This window comes from Chelonia mydas, chromosome 8 (assembly GCF_015237465.2).
Source record: "Chelonia mydas isolate rCheMyd1 chromosome 8, rCheMyd1.pri.v2, whole genome shotgun sequence".
NCBI lineage: Eukaryota > Metazoa > Chordata > Testudines > Cheloniidae > Chelonia > Chelonia mydas.
The window spans coordinates 15,382,249-15,402,368 of NC_057854.1; the positions used below are offsets into that span (position 1 = coordinate 15,382,249).

A 20,120-nucleotide genomic window follows, 5' to 3' on the forward strand; every position below is an offset into this window, starting at 1 on the left:
ATTCAGAAATGTCACCATTTCCCAAATTAGGAACATGACTTGACACTAAAAGTGAACAGCAAAATCTACAGAGTGCCCATTGCAACAAAGGTATTCTGGCAGCTCTGTACCTTTGGGAGCATGCATCACCTCCCAAACACGTATTCTAATGTTACAGCTGTATCATAAATGTACTCGTTAGACTTCTGCACTTCCTCAACAGACAAACAAAATGTCACTTGTCAGCTAGCCATGGCTATGTTATCTACATAAAGATCATCCATTAGAACTTATAAAACTCCATGGTATATCGCTCAGACATACTTGCTGTTCTTTTAAGGACAGAAGAGCTGCTGCAATGGTCTGACCCGAGCTATAAGGAAGACAGTATTATCTTGGGTGTATGCGGTGCATGTAAATTTCCACACCTGTAAGGGAATACGGTCTGGGCTTGTTAGCAGCTCTTCCCTTATTGACTGAGCAACTAATCAGCATGGGAAGGCTGTGTATACTGTTTAGTCAAGCGTCCTAAGGATCAGTAATACCAGAATTTAGAATCATGTTGCCAAGTTCGATTTCATGGATCAGTATTTTCCTTTTGCCACCCCCCTTCCCCTCTTTTTTTTTGGTACAAGTCCACATCAATCACAGATTACACTCATTCCAAGCAAGATTTGCACTGGTCTCTCTTCACAGTATTATAAAGGACATCAGTGTATTCCGTTAATTAGCCAAATCATTGTGGCAATAGCAGCTATGGCTAAACTGTTGTGTATCATTATCATATTAAATAACCACTTTATTATAGAGGTTATACCTGCCATTGCTCCTGGGCAGAATTGTACCGATTCAGCCAGCTTTGCACTGGCTTGTGAAGGTCTGGTGTCGTTAGAGCTGATTTTGGCAGGACCGCTATTTGCCAGCGGCTTGGCATGTACATATTTATACCAGGCAAAGGTCTCTTATAACCTAGGGGGTAAATGTATATTCAGTGGTGCTTACTCAAGACTATCAAAGCTTCTGCTAACCAAAAACAGCCAGTAACGTATGTTTCTAGCAGAGAAGCAGCTTGGGCTTTAAGACTGAGCATAGGACAGAGAATCAGGAATGCCTCATGTCTAATCCTGGCTCTGCTACTGACTGACCATGTGATCTTGGGAAAGTTACTGAACTTTTGTGTCTGTTTCCTTATTTTATTTGGGATAAAATACTGATTTCTCTGTCTCATGGAGCACTGTGAGGGTCATAATTAATGACACTCATTTGTGGAGGGAGTGGGTTGTTCTTTAGTGGAATGTTCTCCTATGCCAACGTGTCACACCAGGAAAGATCTGGATGCAAAATATTATTGCAACATACCATACGAGAGAAGGGTCTGATTTTCTTCTCTCCTACACCACTGCAGCTCTATTGACTTCAGCAGAGTTACTCCTGATTTACACTGGTATAACTGAGAGCAGAACCTGGCTTCAGGGGTATTATCTCTATAGTTTAATACAAGGTGAAGTTTTAGTGGTGGAAAAAACTCTTCCTGAGCCCTTAGGTGGTAATAACACGCCTATTTCTGTAATTAGGGAAACAGGGAGAATTTGCGGGGTGAGGAGGGTGAGTTGTACCATGGTTGATTCTGGATCCCCTTGCTGATGGTCTGTATGGATGGCCTAGCCTGGGTTTCCACATCGACAGTCCTTGTAAAGAAATGCCACAGGCTAATTATAGAATATTCCCAAAGAGCAATGTAGCTCAGCAAGACAGAGCACCTTGTCTGGTAAGGTGAAAAGGCTTGGGTCCGCTCTCACCCTGAATGGAGTTTTTCAGTCGTGTGGACACACCCTCTTCTTTTGAATGGTGTATTTAGCAAGCAATTTTTCCTGGTGTGAAACAGCATTTAATGACACATTAAGGGCGTGTCTACACTACACAGCTTTTAGAGACAAGGTTTTTTTAATACTAAAATATTCAAATATGCACACCTCCACACCAGTCAAAAACAAATAACAGTCCAAAGCGCATCTGGACAGTTCTAAGTGAGCTCCACAGTGACGGATATGGGCAGGACCTATGCTAAGGCAGCCCGGTGGTTAATTAAAATCCTGGATAATCAACATCAACTATCAAAGATGGGATCTTTTTTGCCTCTTGCCTTACCCTGGTCAGACCTCCCGCACAACGAAACACAAAGTAACAAGTACCTTTTACACAGACCTGCCATAACATAGGAAATCATCTACTATAAGTAATTTGTGGGACTGGTTAGCCTGTAAGCAGTTTCCTGATAAATCCTTCAGATACTGTTGTCTTCCAAGCAGTTTGAGAATCAAAACATGAACGTGAACTGAACATAGAAGCACATGCATACAGAGTGAAATAGTTTCCCATCAATGTGGTCACGTTTCTCCTTCATTAAATGTGTGCCACAGAGACTGGCTATATACCACAGTTAATAAAGCATATTACAAACAATCAGATCTAAATGTAGCATCAGGGCATTTCAAATAATATTCCAACCTTTGATCACTACTCGCTGCATACGTCGTGCAGTTAATCTAAAAGAGAAGGTAATTTACAGTTACACGTATTAGGAAACTCCTGTGGTCAGACAAAGAAGAGATCCAGAAGCAGAGCAATAAAGAAGAAGGATTTGAGATTCAAAATTCATTTGCCCTTACACAGGTTTCTGAAAGAAATAGAGGTGCTGAAACTTGAAGCAAAAGTACATGGCTGCAATGGGCTAATATTTTCCCCCTTTAATAACAGTAACATAAGAACAGTCATAACATTTAGTCCCATATCCTGTCTACAACTGACCAATACCAATGCTTCAAGAGAAGGTGAAAAACCTCAACATAGAAAATTATGCAGCAATGTGCCTGTGGAAAAAGTTAGTGGTTGGCTTATGTTTTGAAGCATGGGAGGTTGATATTACTTACAACTTTTACCCTCCTTAGTGTAACTGACAATATCATATCAATGCCTAATCCTTGTTTGAATCCTACTATGCTCTTTTGTCTTAATAGCCTACAACAGCACATTCCACACGTTAATTATACTTTATATAAAATGTTTCCTTCTACATCAGTTTAATCTGCTACCTCGGGGAGTTTGCTTTGGTCATTACTGGGGATCGCAGGGTATGTGCCTGTGACTTTCAGTAAATGTATCTCTGTGATCGCGTGTATGTAAAAGGCACCCCAATGCTCTGGTGATGGGAGCGTTCATGACAATGAGAACTCTGAGCCCTCTCTGGAGCACACATGCACTATCCCTGTCTCAAGCGGCACACATGCACTATCCCTGTCTCAAGATGCACACAGTCATTTCCTCATTAATCCAAATTCTGGACCCATTCTGTTCAATGGGCACTTCGCGACAGACTCCAAGATCTGGCATATTGTGGAGATCACAGAAAGCTACGTTTCTTTCCATTCTGTGGCCCAGCTCACTGTCTCCACTTGGCTCTTTGCACCATTCAAGCGCTACAAAGGGAGTGGAAACCTCCCTCGAGACACCTGCCAGGGACTGCCCTCAGATGAAGGGAGCCCCCAGCAGGCACTGGGCCAGCATAGCTAGCTCCTGCCCCTGCCCACTCACAGCCCTACTGCAGGGCATGTGTTGGGGCAGGGAAAGTGGCCAGAACAGGATGTGCTCTGGCTATCTCCATCTGGTGTATAGCTAGGAAAGTTTAGAGCAGCACCAATGTTGCTGTAAACCTGCACCCAGAGAGAGAAAATCAGGGAGCTGTAACCAGCTCCCTAGTAGCCCCACTCTGTTTCTATCAGGTTTTTATTCTTATCTATTTTAAAGGAGACAAACAGGGTAAAGCGAACTAGATTTATGGCTAATTATGAATTGGGACACATGGCTTCATTTTTTCACTGAACATATTTAGGTTTACTATAAAGTACACTTTTAAAGTATATATTCATTTCACAATTCATCTTTTTATTAAACCTACCTTTGGTGCAATGAAGATTATTCCTGTAATTAGTTTATGCAAGTTTTTAAACAAAAATGAAAAATGGGCTTCTGTATATTTCTATACTTTTGGTTTGGTGCAGAGAAAGTGCAGCCTTTTACCAGTATTTGCTTTTAGGGGAAGTGGCCCTCTGGCATAAACATATAACCTACAACCATGAACTCTACATTTTTCAGATTTCTAGCTTTAGGCCCTAGTGCATAAAACTTAACCCCGTCATGAACTAATTACATTTAGTTGTCCTTTAAAATGGTTCCATTATCACTCAACGCATAAACAGATTATTTGCAGATAGAGAAGGATTCTGGAATTGCAATCCAATATTACCTGGAACTGAAGAATCAGGTGCAAGCACAGAAATTGGGGACAACGGAAGTTTTAGGAGAGGATTTTTAAACATGAGGCACATGTGTTATCATTGGGAAAATTGAACAAATAAAGGGATTCTTTTGGCTATAAAAGTTTTCACTGATAATCTACATTTAAAAAACTATACAAAATAGTTATTGCTAAGAAATATTAGAATCCATCTGATATGTTAAGGACATTAGAAACTTCTCTAATTACAATCCAAAAATCAAATTAAGAGGAACAAATCAAACTCCCATTACTGTACAATGGCAGCTTAAGCAGCAAGCTGAAAATCTGATTCATGCTAACACACCAAGACGGTTCCTCTGCTACTTGGAAACTTTAACAGTGTAAATGCTTATGACTACTTTGTATGGGTTCTTAACCCCAGAGATGATTAGTATCTTGGTTTTAGTGCTTGTCATGCATTAGCCGTAATTAGCAATTTATCTTTTAGTGAGTATCTTAGATTTCATTTATCAAGAAACCTGTTCAAAAGAACTTGTCCAAATCAAAAGATACAGTATGTCTTAGTTCTTGCTATATACTCTCTTCTGTGCAATATATTGCAAGCATAAAGGTGAAAGCACCAGTTAATTTCTTCTGCATGAGATGTTTTGGCCTTAATAAATCTTCTAATTAACATGTCTTCCTGATGTTATGGAGCAGGCACTGGGAAGACTAAAAAAGCTACAGAAAGAACAAGAGAGAGTCAATATTTAAGTTGCAGGTAAATTGCATCAAGTGTAGAGAGCACAAAAGGTCAAAGTAGCACAAAACCTAAAGTTGCACATAGGCTGGTAACATGCAGCGCTAGGCATGCACGAGGCACCCCTGACTTGAACGGGGACATATTTGCGGAAGATTTCATGTTGGAACTGGGATTTTTAAATCAACTGGTAATGCTGGAGAAATCATCCAAAATAAAGATATTCCACAGAGACAGAAGGAAAGTGGAGCCCGTCTCCCTTGTACTCAAGTTTAGCCATAACGGAGGACCTCTGGAGATTAGCTAGTTCAATGAAAAAACAATTTTCTAAGATTAAGTACCAAGAGGCCAAACCGGTCTGTGCCTTAGAGACTTTATACACTTAACCACTACACCCTCCTCCCTCTTAAATACCACAGAACTGGGAGGCAAGAAACCTGGGTTTTGCTGCTGAGCCAGATATAGGTTTGCTGTGTGACCTAGGTACCAGTTGTTTGATCTCTTGTTTTCTATCTTTCCCAGCCTATAAACTGCAGATAATACCTACCTCATCTGGGTGTAGTGAGGCTTAACATTCACCATTGTCTGTAAAAAAAGCTTTGAGATCCTTGGAAGGTGGTACAGAAATGCAAAATATTATTATAAAGGTTACTTCTGTGGGAGAGAGAAGCCACCCTGAGAAATATTTTACCAGGTCACAAAGTGTTCACCATTAATTATTACCAATGCAGCTACTAGAGAACTATGTACCCTCTTCCGTCACTCCCTTTACACATAGACCTTATAGGCCAAAGTTTCTTAATTTCCAGTTCAGGATGTGGTTAAGTCACATTTGCTGCAGCTTCCATCTGCTTGAGTACACTTCCCACAGAATCCCATCTAATTCTAATAACTCCAAGACTTAACAATTCTTAACACTGTGATCCAGGCTGGGCTCCCAGGCCAGGTGGCAATAGTACCATCAAGGCCATCAAAGGTTGGTCAATGGTCATCAGAACACAGCACATGCCTTCCTTCTTTCACCCATATCCATTCAAATCCCCAAAACACCAACTATTATGGAACAGTTTTTATTTTTAAAGCTCTGGGTTTCAGGACAGCTTTGGCCAAAAACACAACCAGAGCTAGTGTCACATGTTAAGGTCAAAGTCTGCCTGAGGCTGGAATTAAGGTTGTTACTTCTTAAGCGCAACCGTAATTTCTGAGTCCAGTAGCTTAGGACAAACAGATCGAGACGCTCATTCCTCAAGTTATACTTGATTTAAGAGTTAGCAGGGCCCCATGGAAGATACATTCAGAAAAGGACTCCAGTTAGATTTTTAATTAGCAAGTCTCTCCAAAATAATTTTGTGTATTTGTTTCCTAGGGTTGCTGAGTGAACTAAGGGCACGTTGTGCCCCTGCATAAATGTATGTAGCTTCCATTAACACTGACAGGAAGTGTCAGTAGAAGACCAGATCCCCCACCTTTTCATGGAGATCCTATAGTAACAGTTTGGCCAACTTTACATCAGAGAAACATCTGATAGATCTATTCTTAGAGAATTACACAGTGGAAGACTGTTTATAAGCATCTTGAAAAAGCAGCATTTGCCCAATAGGAGAGAAACATAAGTTGGTACTTAAGAATTTTCCCCAAGATAGAAAAGCATCTCTTTTTGTACACCATATGATACATTTACTAGTTAGCTATTTTTATTTCATCGAGAGCCCAATTCAAAGCCATAACAGAAAACAAATACTGTATCTGGATAAGCTTGCAATCATTACACTATTATTTCATTAGGATGCTATTAGCAGATGCAAATTTTAGAAAAGTACTGTCAAATAAACGACACCACAAAACTCAAAATAAATGTGAGATTTAATAAAAGAAATAAGTACAAAGTGAACAAAAATAATTGAAAGTCAAAAAACAGTACGAATGACAAAGTGAATGAATGCAACAGTTTCTGAGAAGCATGTTAACTTTCCAAAAGAGCAGTTCCACAAATTTCTCCATATTTTTGCCAAATTAAAAACAAAAAAACCCAGCACCCACTTCTGTGTGGAACCTGTTCCATGCACACATAAAACGTTTATAAAATTAAGAGACATCCAAAATACATTTTAACTTAAAAAGCAGAAAAAATACATGGTAATGGGTGTTTAAATGATAGGAAATGGATAACTTTTCCATTAATGCCAGCATTTTACAGATGTATGTTAAAAAAATAACCAGAAAAAATATTCTAATTGGATTGCTCATTTTGGGTATAATTTCTGAAGCAATCGTTATTTTCTTCTAGCCTACAACACAAGAGGTAAATCTTCAGCTTGGAGTGAGATTAGTGTCACATTATATTGATAACTTGTTAAATAAAAAGCAAGTACATAACTACCTTAATGCACCAAACATTTAAATTTGGTCTCAGGCAAAAATAAAAATCAAGTACTAACAAAAGAAGAAGCATATATTGACTTCTGTTGGGAGAGAATATTATGGTCTATCAATTCAAGAGGTTAATAATGACCAAGGGAAAGTTGAGGTCAGTATTTAACTAAAAGGACAATGATGTTTACCACAACATAAAGTCAATGTATATATATAATAATAATAATAATTAATAATTAATATATCATTACATACATTCTGAATGTCTTCAGAAATATCTGGAAATCTCTCTCTTATGGCCACGGATATTAAGTTTTTATTTTTATCATCATTATTTTTTTTTTTTAACTAACATACTAAGAAAACAATAGTTACAGCTCTAGGAATAAAAGTATTCTGATTGCTGATGAGCCAATCAGGAAGAAAATATTTGCATAGATGATCTTGTTGGCTGCAGCATGAGATCAGGAGAAAACTACTGTCTGAAAAGCCAATCATAATGCATTCATTTGCATGTGTGATCTAATTAGTTAACTTTATTCCAACTCTCAGTAATGTTGGCCTTTGAGAAGGTAAAATAATATAAACCAGAAGCTATTGCTTTACTCATGTGATTAGTCCACTGATCTTTATGGAACTTCTCACATGAGTAAGAATACCATGATTTTCTACTAATTTGCCACATGACTATTTTCAGCCAATCATGTGCTAGGATTGTCGTGTATGTAACAATATGCTATATTCTTTGAGCATCTATTCTAAAAAACATATTAACCCTCAACATTTGACAGTTATTCTTTACAATATATTTAGTTTAAAGAGGCACAGCCTTAAAATTAAATGGTCAGATCTCAGCAAAGTCCTGAATAAGTGTTAATACTCTCTATTAACTCTCTTTCTTTTTAAAATGGCCTGTCTTTAAAAGTACCTGTATAATTTTCATGAGGTTCTTACTTACAAATATCAAGTAATACTGTGACATGATTTTCAATATATTCATATAAAAGGCCAACATCCGTAAGAAAATATTTCAACACCTGAGCATGTATTAAAAAAGCTGCTTTATCAGGATATGCAAGTTGAAGAACCTCAGTATACAATACAGCTAAATGCTACCTCTGAACAGACCTGCTAAAGGCTCAGATTACAAGGCTATACACCATGTTTTAAAAGTCAAATAAGGAATTTGCCAGCACATTTGTTTAAAGACTAAGAGATCTCTAAAAATGATTAGAAGAAATGAATGCTAAATAAAATGGACATGCTCACAATCAACACCTAATTAGCCAGTGTTTGCTGAAACGGTTAACCAAAACTCTAAAGGCACTAAGTGGGAGCTAGTATAAAACATTTGTTTTCTTTTAGCCCATTATCGGAAGGAATTTTTGAGTCTAACTATTTTTAGCTAAGACAACTGTGTCTAAATGAAAAAGGGACAATCTACCTAACACACCCACAGTCACCAACTGCCTTGCCTACATCATGCAAAGGGTGGGCCATTGGCCACTGCTTGAAATAGTATTGTTCCTTATACAGCCTTGTGGGCTAAACAGTGTTTTCCAAATATCAAAATAGTGTTAAAGAGAAAAATTTGTGAGAGGAGGGGACTAATGGGACTTGGGAGTACGTAGCCCCGCTTAGAATCAGGCTGCTTGTATTCATTACACATCTGTTTATGGGTATATTTTTTACACTGGAAACAATTTAAAAGTTCAAGATGAATGATCAAACATCTTGACAGCAAAACACACTGGTTAAGTTACAAGTGGAGGTACAAAAATCCCATCGTTCCACATAATATAACATACCCTAAGGAAAGGAAAAATTTCCTATTTAAATGTTCCATGTTAGCAGTAAAGAAAAATCAAAACATTGTCATAGGACTTGTATTGCCACTTTCTTTATATTATGCATGGCACAAAGTGTTTAGAGAAATTAGGTTTTTTTAAAAAAATTACCTGAGAGTAGGTTACTCAGCCTAGAGCACTTGGGACCTGTTAGGAAATTCAAAGTGTTGTTTTCAATTCTAAACTTATTCAAGTTGTGACTTTTGTTAGAAAAATAAAAGTGTGTTCTTCACACTACTCATAACAAATGTAGAAAAAAAATCAAATCAGGAGCCCCATTAAGCAGTAAAAATTAATGTAATCTGTAAAGTAACTATCATTTAGTAATATTAGTTCTGATAAAACAATTATGGTCACTTTACAAGTGGATGTTTGCCCATCAGGTCTGAAACAAAACAAGCCTGCTCATTTTCAGGATTAGTTGACTTTGTGTCAGAAAATTTACACAATATGACGTTTACTTCCTTAAAAACTATTCATAAATCCTGTACAGATAACAATACATTGTTACACTGTAAACACTGAAGAGGCTCATTTTCTCTTTCACTTTGGTCCACTCACACAATGTTATGACAGAAGTAACACAAGGTAGGAAACTCGCGCAACTTAACACATGAAAGTACAAAGTCCACTCTTGGCCTGCGTGCGATTAACTGAAAGAAACAAAAACATAAAACAAAAACAGCATGGATTAATGTTATGGAAATTAAACAAAAGCAAACTCTAAAGAAAACATATACAATGAAGACGAGAGACCACAGATCTGGCATTTCAGGACTTGCTAACTGCGTCCTAAACTAAAGGTGGTGCGAAGCATAATCTGGCTGACAATTGCATTTGTGAAAGCCAGCCTCCTTGTTGAAACATTTTATCTGATTATTTGCAATCCTTAATCCCCGATTCCTGATTTTAATAATCAAAGCTATGAAAAAAAATTAACTCTATAGAAATTTAAAATCAAATGTCAGATTTAATGAGCCATCTTACAAGAACTTCAATGAAACAGAATTAGTAAAGCATTTCTGCCAAGGATTCCTATTCTATCTCCCCATTCCTTCTCCCTGGGCTTACTTATCTCCTGCTCCCAGAGGCCAACAGAAGATCTATCTGTTCAAGAACAGGCGGATGGTCCTCTGTTCAGACACCACTCCTACATCCACCAAATGGGTTGAGGAAGCATCCTTTGTGACATTCTCGGGTCCTGATTTCCCAATCCCTGCACCTTGGGTAGTCAGTGAGCGTAGAACACTACCATTATGAGTTGGTGGCATTTTACTCTCTCTTTTCACTGGTGTAAATGACTGCACAAGTTCAGCATAACAGAACTGGACTGTCAGCCTTTGTCAGTTAAGGGAGCAGGAATCCAGACTCCGCAAATCCAACCCAGGTCTCTTGTGTGATAGTGCTCTGTACTAACTACAGATTCAGCTTTATAGAGTGTCAGCCTGACTGAAGTTTTCCACACACATACCCCTTTCCCAAGGTTAATATGAAAAGCACTGCTCTAAAATCATACTAAAATATGTGACAACCCAACAACTCAATCAGGAAGAGGCATCGAAGCATGTTTTCAGTAGTATCCACCAGAGGTCGCTGTTTGCACAGGTAAAAACTATCAAGGTTCCGGCACTTTGCTAGTTATGCTTTTGGTGAAACATCCCAAATTAAAGACACTGGATAATTAGGAATTTAAACACACAGCTCCCATTAATTTCAGTGGGTCTTGTGTGGCTAAATCTCCTAGTCCTCTTGAAAAATGTTTACTACTAAGCATATTATAACTTGGGCTGGGCAGGAAACTGTTTTTCCATTCCAGGAGACTTTGAAAAATTTTCCCATCCCAAATCAGGATGAAAAATCAATCTCAAAATTTTCATGAACTGACAAATTTTTTTAAAAAATGGTTTCTTGGGGGGGTCAATCAAAAACATTTAATTAAAACATTTCATTTCAACTTCAACTTGTTCTCTTTTTAGCATAAATTAAGTTACATTTTGAAAGGAAAAGTCATTTTGACCAAAACTTTTTGTTTAAATAATGTCGAAAGGGGATGTTTCAACAATTTCAAAATGTTTTTTCCAACATTTTTTTAAGTCGGGAAACTCATTAAACCGACCCTTGCTTTTCTCAAAAAATTGCTGGCCAGCTGTAATTATAACAGTCCCCATAGGGGCAGAGCTGGGTGGGATGGGTTGAGACATAAGGCTACATTAATGTTCTTCCACACTCTCCCTCCTGTCTCCACATGGATATGCAATAACGGTATTACCAAAAAAAAAAAAAAAAAAAAAAGGATGGGAATACCATTCCAGACAAAATATTTAAAAAGTAAGAGCATTGGCAGGCAATGGTGAATGGAACCTTTTCCAGCTCGAGATTCTTACGTTCCGTACCACGCAATCCTGATTGAGCAGAAAACATTTTGCTATTTTGTACAAACAGCATTCTGGAACTTGCCCCCATATTCATTGTCTCATAATGACTTCTGCAGCAGGTGTACAAGTAAAAAAAGGTGATATTTTTCAAAATGCCAAACTGAACCTGGAATCTGAGACTCAAGATAGAGTCTTTCAGGTTTTTTAGTCACGGTGAAAGCCCCCACAACTGGAACTTCTTTATCAAACCTCTCGATGCACAAACCACAAAAGAATCCAGCTCAGTGTCCCACCCGTGCGTTCAGAAGTACTTACGTCAGCCAGAATAAATAGTCTGTAATTTATTCAGTCAGATTCTTTCTCAGTTAATCTGTTGTCATTTTTACACAGTCCCATTTCTGACTGTAACCACCTTGTAATGACAGTGGCAAAACTCAGACTATTCAGTCATGTGCTAATAACGAGGGAGTTTCAAATCACATTTCAGATCGATTGCTAAATAATGAAGCATATGATATCTATTTCTAAATGGAGAGCTAGATAATGCATCATGGATGAGATGCGAACCCATCTGGCTTCTGCCTGGCCAGAGTATGGCCACCAACACTACTGCTGATGAGGAATGCAATTAGCTCATGTCCCATATTCAAATAAATTAAGTCAAAGTATATGTAAATTAGCATGTTTGTGTTTTTTAAATGAGATAATAAATACTGCAAAATTATGAGAGCAGCAAGTGCTGAGTCACCCAGGATTTAAATGTTTATTCTAAATGCACGCATGAATTTGGGTGCTCGTTAAACAGTAGGCAGGCCTGCAAACTCCCCCTCATACTTTAAGGTACCTCCCTCTTTATCCGCAGCATCCTCTTCTATTACATTGACTCACATAATCAGGACAAGATGCAACTCAACATGTTATTCCTGTATCGATACAGCTCTCGAGCAGAGCTGGTCAACAAGGCCACACTGTGTACTGCTAACGATGATTAATTATAACTCCCAGGTCCTGAAGGCTATTTAATCAAATCAACACACTAAGCTGTGATGGCCTGAACTACATTTAGTAGCATCCCCCAGTCACAAGATGTACAGAACATTATGCAACACTCAGAGCTGCAACAAAGGCGGCTATTCAGCCATGGACTATACGCACTATATCCAAGGGCAGAGTATCAAGTCTTAAAGATTCTTTATACTGTAAGGGCGGGGCCAGATTCTGATCTTTCTTACGTCAGTTTCAGTTTACACAAGTGTAACTGAGGACAGAATTCGGCCCCTTGTCTTTTGTCTAAAAAGCCCCATGATGTTATTCAATCATTTTCATGCAAAATCATGGCTGACATTTGAAGGTTTGAAATAAATTTAGCGCAAAGATCTCAGAGATGCACAAGCACGTGGGCCTTAATTTGCACTACATTTGAACGGAATGATCCTTTCATTATAATATAATATTTTATAATCAGTGCTTGTATTCTAGCTGCAGGTCGGATGCGCACAAAGCATGCAGGACAGCACCAGAATTGGTTTTTACCGCACCAGGAAAATGTTAATCCAAAGTAAACACATTAAATAATAGAAACAGTCCTCCCTGGGAGGAAACAAACTACCTAGTGAAGTGTTAGTGCATACTGTACTGTAGTTAGCATTACAGAGATAATATATTCGCTTGTAGCACAATATTTCATAGGCAATCTCAAACCTGAAAGCCCTGTTGTCAAGAGTAAACTTGAATTATGATTGCTACACCTGTTCTTGATCTTTCCATCATCAAAATTATCAGTTACTGTTACCACCAGCTTGCTCTGGATCTGATGGAACATAAAGAGAATATTTAAGTTCCTCTTGCAGGAGAAAACAGCGTAAGATGTTAGAACAGCGGAAAAGTATAGCAGTTTGTAGGGTGACCCCTTTTCCATTTTGTTCCCTATCCTGCACTCACTGAAGACAGACTTCAATGGGAGCAGGAGCAGACCATTTCTTTCACTTGTTTTCTCTTTCCCCCTGTCACTCGTATAGGGCTATATTCTGAAAACCATTATTCCGACTGATGAGCACCCTTATGCCAGAAGCACTACCACTGAACTCAGTGGGAATGCTAAGAGGCCAGTCACAGAGGTACCAGAGTCTGGCCCATAGGGTAGAAGAAAAATCTTCTCATATCTAAAGGTCAGTGACTCAAAATAGGCAGGAACAAGACCCAAGAGGCCATGATGCATTCATACCGTCCCTTCATTTTTAGCTGCCCTTTTTTCTTTTTTTAACTCTTTACTGTCCAGCAAAGCCAACAGCCCTTCAGCATCCTACAGACACAGTCCCAAACCCTGCAGCTCACAATAATGTTATTGCACTGCCTGAGGCCAGGCCTGAAGGACACTGCACTATTTGTTTTTTCTGGAATCCTCCTCTTCCCTCTGCTGCGAAAGAGAGACAATGCATTTCCCTGAGGCTAAACAGGCTAAGCCAGTCCCTTGAACCGGCCATCAAGGAGGTGGGCATAAATGTCACCTGATTCTCATTTTTAACAGGCCTGAAAAGGGACAGGTCCATTTTCTCTCCAGTCACCAAGGCTTCTATAGGAGGCAGATATAACCGGACCCTTTCAGGAGGATCGGAAGAATGCTGGTTTAAGATTTAAAATCCCCTTTAATTTACTAGCTTTACAGCTTCATTTGTGTGGTGTTTTATTGTGTTTGTTTCTGTCTAAAACGACCAAGTTGTTGAAAGAATAAAATGTTTTGAATGGCTGAAAAAGGTTCATATTAAACCGCTTACTTTTTCTTGTCTTTATCCTTCTTCAGTGGCTGCTGTGAAGTAGCTTGCAAGGACTGAGACTGCAGGGTTTCGACTGCTAATTTCCGCCTGTTGAAGGCATTCATCTCCTCCTCCAGCTCCCTCCTCTTCTCCTCCACCTTCCTCTTCTCTTCCTGATGTATCCTCTTTAAATGCTCAAACTTTTCGTGTAGCTGGTAGAAGACAGACTCCATGAGCGTTGTCTCCACGACCGTCTGCTGGGCTACTGCCCCAGGCCCCACTTCTCACCACGGAGCAGCAATCACAGACTCTTACTGCTGTCCAGAGTCCCACTGAGGTCATAGAGCTTCAACACAAGACTCAGGGTCTGACATTGCTGCTCTCTCTGCATGACAGGGGCCTAAACTACCTGCTTTTTGCATATTACTCGCCTTTGCACGTAAAGGGCAAGCCAACATGACAACCTCAACATTGTCTGTCTCAGTCTCTCTCTCTAGCCACTCATTATAATGTCTAACAGCAAGAGGGGAAGGACGTCTTAGGGCCAGGGCACTGGATTAGGACTCAAAAGATAGAAGTTCAGTTCCAGGTTCTACCACAGGCTTCCTCTGTGATTTTAGTCATGACAGTAAGTGCTTGATTTTCACAGCTCCTGTTGGCGTCAACCAGAGCTGTGGGTGCTCAGCTCCTCTGAGAAGCCTTAATTTTCAGAAGCATCGAAGTGGCTTAGGAGCCTGTGACCTCACTGATCCTCAATGGGACCTACGCAACTATTCCCATTGTACAGAATGGGGAGGAGGGAGGCACAGAGAATAACATTTCCAGAAGAATCTAAGCCCCCACTGACATTCATACCCTAGTCACTTAGGGTATGTCTACACAGCATTTTGGAGTGAGCCCCCCCAGCCTGGGTCAACAGGCTCCGGCTAGCCGGGCTTGCACTAGTGTTCTAAAATTAATTGTTTATACAGCTCTTTGCAGCTTCAGCTTGAGCTGGAGCTTGGGCTCTGAAGTCCACCTGCTCCAGTAGTTCTCAAAGTTTTCTACTGGTGACCCTTTCACACAACAAGCCTCTGAGTGCGACCTCCCTTATCAAACAAAACTACATTTTTAAATAGTTAACACTATTATAAATACTGGAGGCGAAGCGGGGTTTGTGGGTAGAGGCTGAAAGCTCAGGATCCTCACATTATAACCTCGTGACTCCCTGAGCGACCCCCAGTTTGAGAATCTCTGGCCTACTCCCTAGTTTCAGAGCCTGAGCTCCCACTCACTCCCGCTTGCTCCAAAATGCTGTGTGGACATACCCTTAGGTGGTTTTCAAAATGTCATCCTCTGTGCCTCCCTCCCCGATCTGTACAAGGGGAATCATTCCCTACCATGCCGGGCTACTGCAGGGATAAATTCATTAACGTTTGTGAGCTGTCCAGATCCCACAGTGATGGGGCCCACGTAAGCATCTAGCTAGATACCATTGCGTATATTTGAGACCCACCCTCGAGTGCTGGGGTAGGCTACTCAGGGAGTTACGTGACTCTGATAGCTGTGCTCAGCTCACAGCTTTCAAGAGCTCACACTTCATCCACATCTGGACCTCAGAGCTGAACGGGTGGTTTGGGCTCATCTCGCAGATCTCTGATACACCCACCTCTCTTTCCTTCTCTTTCAGTTCTGATTCAGTCTCCTTGACTTTGTTAACAAACATTTGCCTCATTTCTTCCTCTTTCTTCTGCAGTTCACCAAGGAACTCTTTTCTTTTGGTCTCATATGTTTCTTGAAGGCTGGATAAAAAGCAAATGAGACACTACAGTATTATTCAATAGTGACTAGCAAGGCTATGCCCTTCTCAATTGCTTGAAGGCAGAGGGGATGGAGAAGAGAAAAAATATCTTAATCAGCCGAGAGGTTCAAAATCAATGTTAGCAGGTCTCAGTCTAGTGGCCTGATGTTGCAAGCTCTCTGCCTATGGGGATTCCAGTGGATGGAAGGTTTGCAGGATTACTACTGGAATGCTACTGGAAGTGGATTGGGGAGATGAAGGTCACTCACCTGAATGGCTGGCTGTCAGGATCTGTGTCCTTGAACCCCATCTCCTCCAGCTTGCATCGTCTGTACAGCTCATAGTGGCGGGTGTGAGTCTGTTCCCGAAGATCTTCCATGTTGACCCGAATCAGCATTTCTCGCAGTTTCACAAAGTCACAGTGACTTTCATTCTCGACTGATTAAACAGAAGGGAAGAAATTCAGCAAACATGGGGGAGATTGAGGGGAGGGGAAGATTGCATGGATACGGGCAGGATATTTTAACCCCAGTGAGATCCTCTCTCAGGGAATGTGTACCTCTGGTGCAATGGGCGAAGCTTTCCAACAGGAGAGCATTGCAGAAGCAGGGCCTTTCCGTTTAGGAATAATCTGCATAGGCCGGAATCTGCTCCTTACCAGGATGCAAGGTTCTAGGGCTAGGACAGCATTTCTGAGAGCTAGGGTCATGAGCACAAAGGAATTAATGGCCGTTCAATGGGAGGACCTATGGGACTTGGTGCCTCGCATACACTGCTGGTCATGGAAATGGGTGTCACAGAAGGATGCTAGGGCATGTGCACAAAGGGGGGTGGGAGCGGTTCTGTCACCAAGACTCTGCCCCACGCAGGGAAAAGAGGAAATAAAATCCAGAAAAAATACATTTCCCTTCAACCTGGGTCTATCTGCCGTTCTGAGCTGTACATTCGGCGGCACAGGGCTCAGGTGAACGATCCTGCCCAGACTGCCCAGCATGCGTTTTGAGAGGGACTCCATAAGGAGGAGCAGCGCTCGAGGGAGGGCACTTGTACTGCACTAATCATCCCAGCACAACACTGAGTGAACGCCTTTGGAAGCAGCCTGAACAAGCTAGGGAGGGTTACAGTCCCCCACCTAGACATTCAGCACACAGCCACCGTTGCTGGAAGGGGCACTGGAAGCGAGAGAAGCAGAAAGACCCTCAGGAGCAGCTGGAGTTCCCACCCTGCTCTGAGAAGAGCTCCCACACACTGTATAAAGCCAACCCTCCTTCCAAGGCTTGAGTTTCATTGGTAACAACAGCTCAACATAAACTTCAGTCTACGCTTTCGCCCTAAAATTGGCTGCTCTTAAGGTTTTCCCTGCTGGAACTTCTCTGACCCAGAGCTTAGTTCTCTCTGCTCATGAAAGAGACTCAGAACCTGCTCCAGCCTGGTTGGAGCAAAGTGAATGCACCTGCCGGTATGACCCAACCATAACCACACTGCACCTTCAGGCAGGGTTAAAGCACCTGATAACTTGATTCAACAAAGGAGCCCTGAATGGTGATACAGAGTCCTCAGGTCTCTTGCCCTGGCGCCCAACATGCTGACGTGGTGGTAGGAGGGAGACATGCAGGAGAGAGCGTGAGCATACACACACGCCGAGGGGCTTCACAGCTCTGAAACGTGCCCTGCTGTTGACTTTCTTACCTTGCACCACCCCCCATGGGTACTGACGAGCTCTCACCAGCTTGTTTCCAACTTTCACCTCCTCCGTGCTGCCCACAACAGCAAAGGGCAGATGAGCCTGAAACAGAATCAGCCCAGGGATTCAGTGCACATGCTCGAGTCTCTCACAAGCATCAGTCTTACAAAGCTGCCATGAGCCTCTTCTCGCTCAGGCACAAAATCTGCTTCAAAAGCATTTCTCTTGAGCGCAGAATCTTTGTTACTCAGAGTGAAAACAATCTCCACTCTGAAACGGCATAGGGCACCCTGCGTGCCCAACACCTGCTTGCCGTGGAGCTCTGCAGTGCGACTTGGAGCCAGAGCATGACACAGCAGGTTCAGGTAGCGGCTTTGGCCCTGAGTCAGTTAGAGATTTTATTAATGCCCTGGACAGTTACTTCCAAACTACAGCTGTTCCCAACACATAAAGCATCACTAGCTTCCATGGCGAGCAAGTAGAGGCCCCTCCCTGCCAGATTGTTCTTATGGCTGTAGCATCCCCAGTGTGCTAAGCCCTATCCGCACACAGAGGGTGGGACAATGCCTTCTTTGAAGAACATAAAAACAAAGACATTTGTTAGTGGTGATTTGCACAGCAGCTCACATGAAGGCACAGGATGGGACATTGGCAGGACACATCACACATCTTAGTTATTAGAGAAGTGGTGTCGAGGAGTGTGTGTGTGGGGGTGGAAATCACAACATGTTTAGGGAACACGGCATCAAGACGACATCATCAGCTTTGTAAGCGCAGTAAAGGAGGCCATTGGCTGAGCACACACAGTGTTTGTTGGACACAGCCCGCAGAGTAGCTCCCATCTTCCCTTCTCCCAGCACAAATGACTGAATGTCTCCTTACAGAGAGAGCTACAGGCACTCAGTGCCTCTGTCCCATCCCAAGGCAAATATCAATTAGAGAACATGTGTTACATTCTCACTACTCTCCTCACATCACCGCTTCTTTCCTCTGTCGTGGTACTGATGCTGGAAGCTGGAAAGTCATGCTGCAATAAGTGTTATGGCACTTACCAGCAGAGAATGACCACCCAGCCACACACTGCACCGCCTCCTGCCTAAGCACCAGACAACTGATCTTCCCCAAACACCAGCATATGCAGGGTTTTACTGTGATAGGTACAAGACTGGTTCGATTACCTGCTGGTCTGCCAGCAAAGCTCTCAGTAGTCAATGGGACCTTTGCTGGAATAAGGAGCACAGAAAACACTAGGAGCTAGGTATTATAGTGGTACCGGATGCAGGTAGGTATTATGCTCCCAGTTACAGCCAGTATCCAGAGTTCACCACATTGTTAAACGTACTGCAATCTTGTTCTGCTTCCCAGGGATTTCAAAGGGGAGGGGCAAACAGGTCCTTAATTATTAGAAGGAAGTACACTCAAAAGTCGAACTCATGGGGAAATGTTCCCTCTTCCTTTCCCCATGAACAACTTTGATGAAAGCAAAAGAATGTTCATTTTCATCAACATTTTTCTGCATTTTTCAGTTTTTTGTCAAAAAATAAATAAATAAATAAAAATAAAAATCAGCAACCAAAACCCAAAATATTTCAACCAATGGGGCAAACATTTTTGTTTTATTGCAAATTTTTGCCCAATTTTTTTCAGTTTTGGGTTGCCAGAACCCACCCCCCTGACCCAATTTCCATTTTTATTTTTTTGGTGAGAGACCAAAATATTTAATCAAAAATAGAAATTTACTGTGGAAAAAGCCAATTTTAGTTAAAAAAAAATCCAAAACACACCATTTCAGATGAAAAATTTCAACCAACTCTACTCAAAAGCGCAATTCAGATTTCAGATAGCCCAGTTCATGGAAATTAGCAAGACTCACACTCATTTAAACCAGGGCTGAATTTGGCCTTTAAAAAAACCAACACCACAGCAGAGTACAATCATCCCTATTTTTATTTTAAGTTGGGCTCAATCTATTTAGCTTCCTTGGTTTAAGAGACTCTAAACTAGAGCTGGTTCAAATTTTTAATTCAAAGCTTCCCCTCCCCACCATGAAAAATGGCCTTTAAAAAAAAAAAAAAAAGAAAGAAAGATGAACAATTTTGGCACAAAGTTTCCGTTTCAAAATCTACTGAGTCTTCAACAAAACATTTAAACTCAAAAACGTTTCAGTTTTTCTCCTCTCCCTTCAACTCTTCTCCATTTTCTCCTTTTTCATTTTGCTTCTGAAAAAGGGATGGAAAAAACTGCCAAACTTCAAAAAACTGAACACCTTTCTCTTTTCTCATCCCTAAAGTCA

General features: G+C 41.0%; 1 protein-coding gene across 6 annotated transcripts in view; it reads right to left on the reverse strand.

Moving 5' to 3' along the window:
- Positions 1-607: 607 nt before the first annotated feature.
- SEPTIN8 (septin 8) overlaps positions 608-20,120 on the reverse strand; it is a 71,599-nt gene continuing 52,086 nt past the window's right edge. For 2 of the 6 annotated variants that reach the window (XM_043552536.1, XM_043552535.1), the window contains 5 exons: positions 17,833-17,929; positions 16,413-16,581; positions 16,012-16,144; positions 14,385-14,575; positions 608-4,996 (listed from right to left, as the gene is read on the reverse strand). In XM_043552536.1, the coding sequence (XP_043408471.1) occupies positions 4,942-4,996; positions 14,385-14,575; positions 16,012-16,144; positions 16,413-16,581; positions 17,833-17,929 (645 nt within the window). In that variant the 3' untranslated portion in view covers positions 608-4,941. Of the gene's footprint in view, positions 4,997-6,860; positions 9,889-13,316; positions 13,421-14,384; positions 14,576-16,011; positions 16,145-16,412; positions 16,582-17,832; positions 17,930-20,120 lie in introns of those variants that run through there. The other 4 variants (XM_043552539.1, XM_037906265.2, XM_043552538.1 and 1 more) reach the window with 3 other exon arrangements.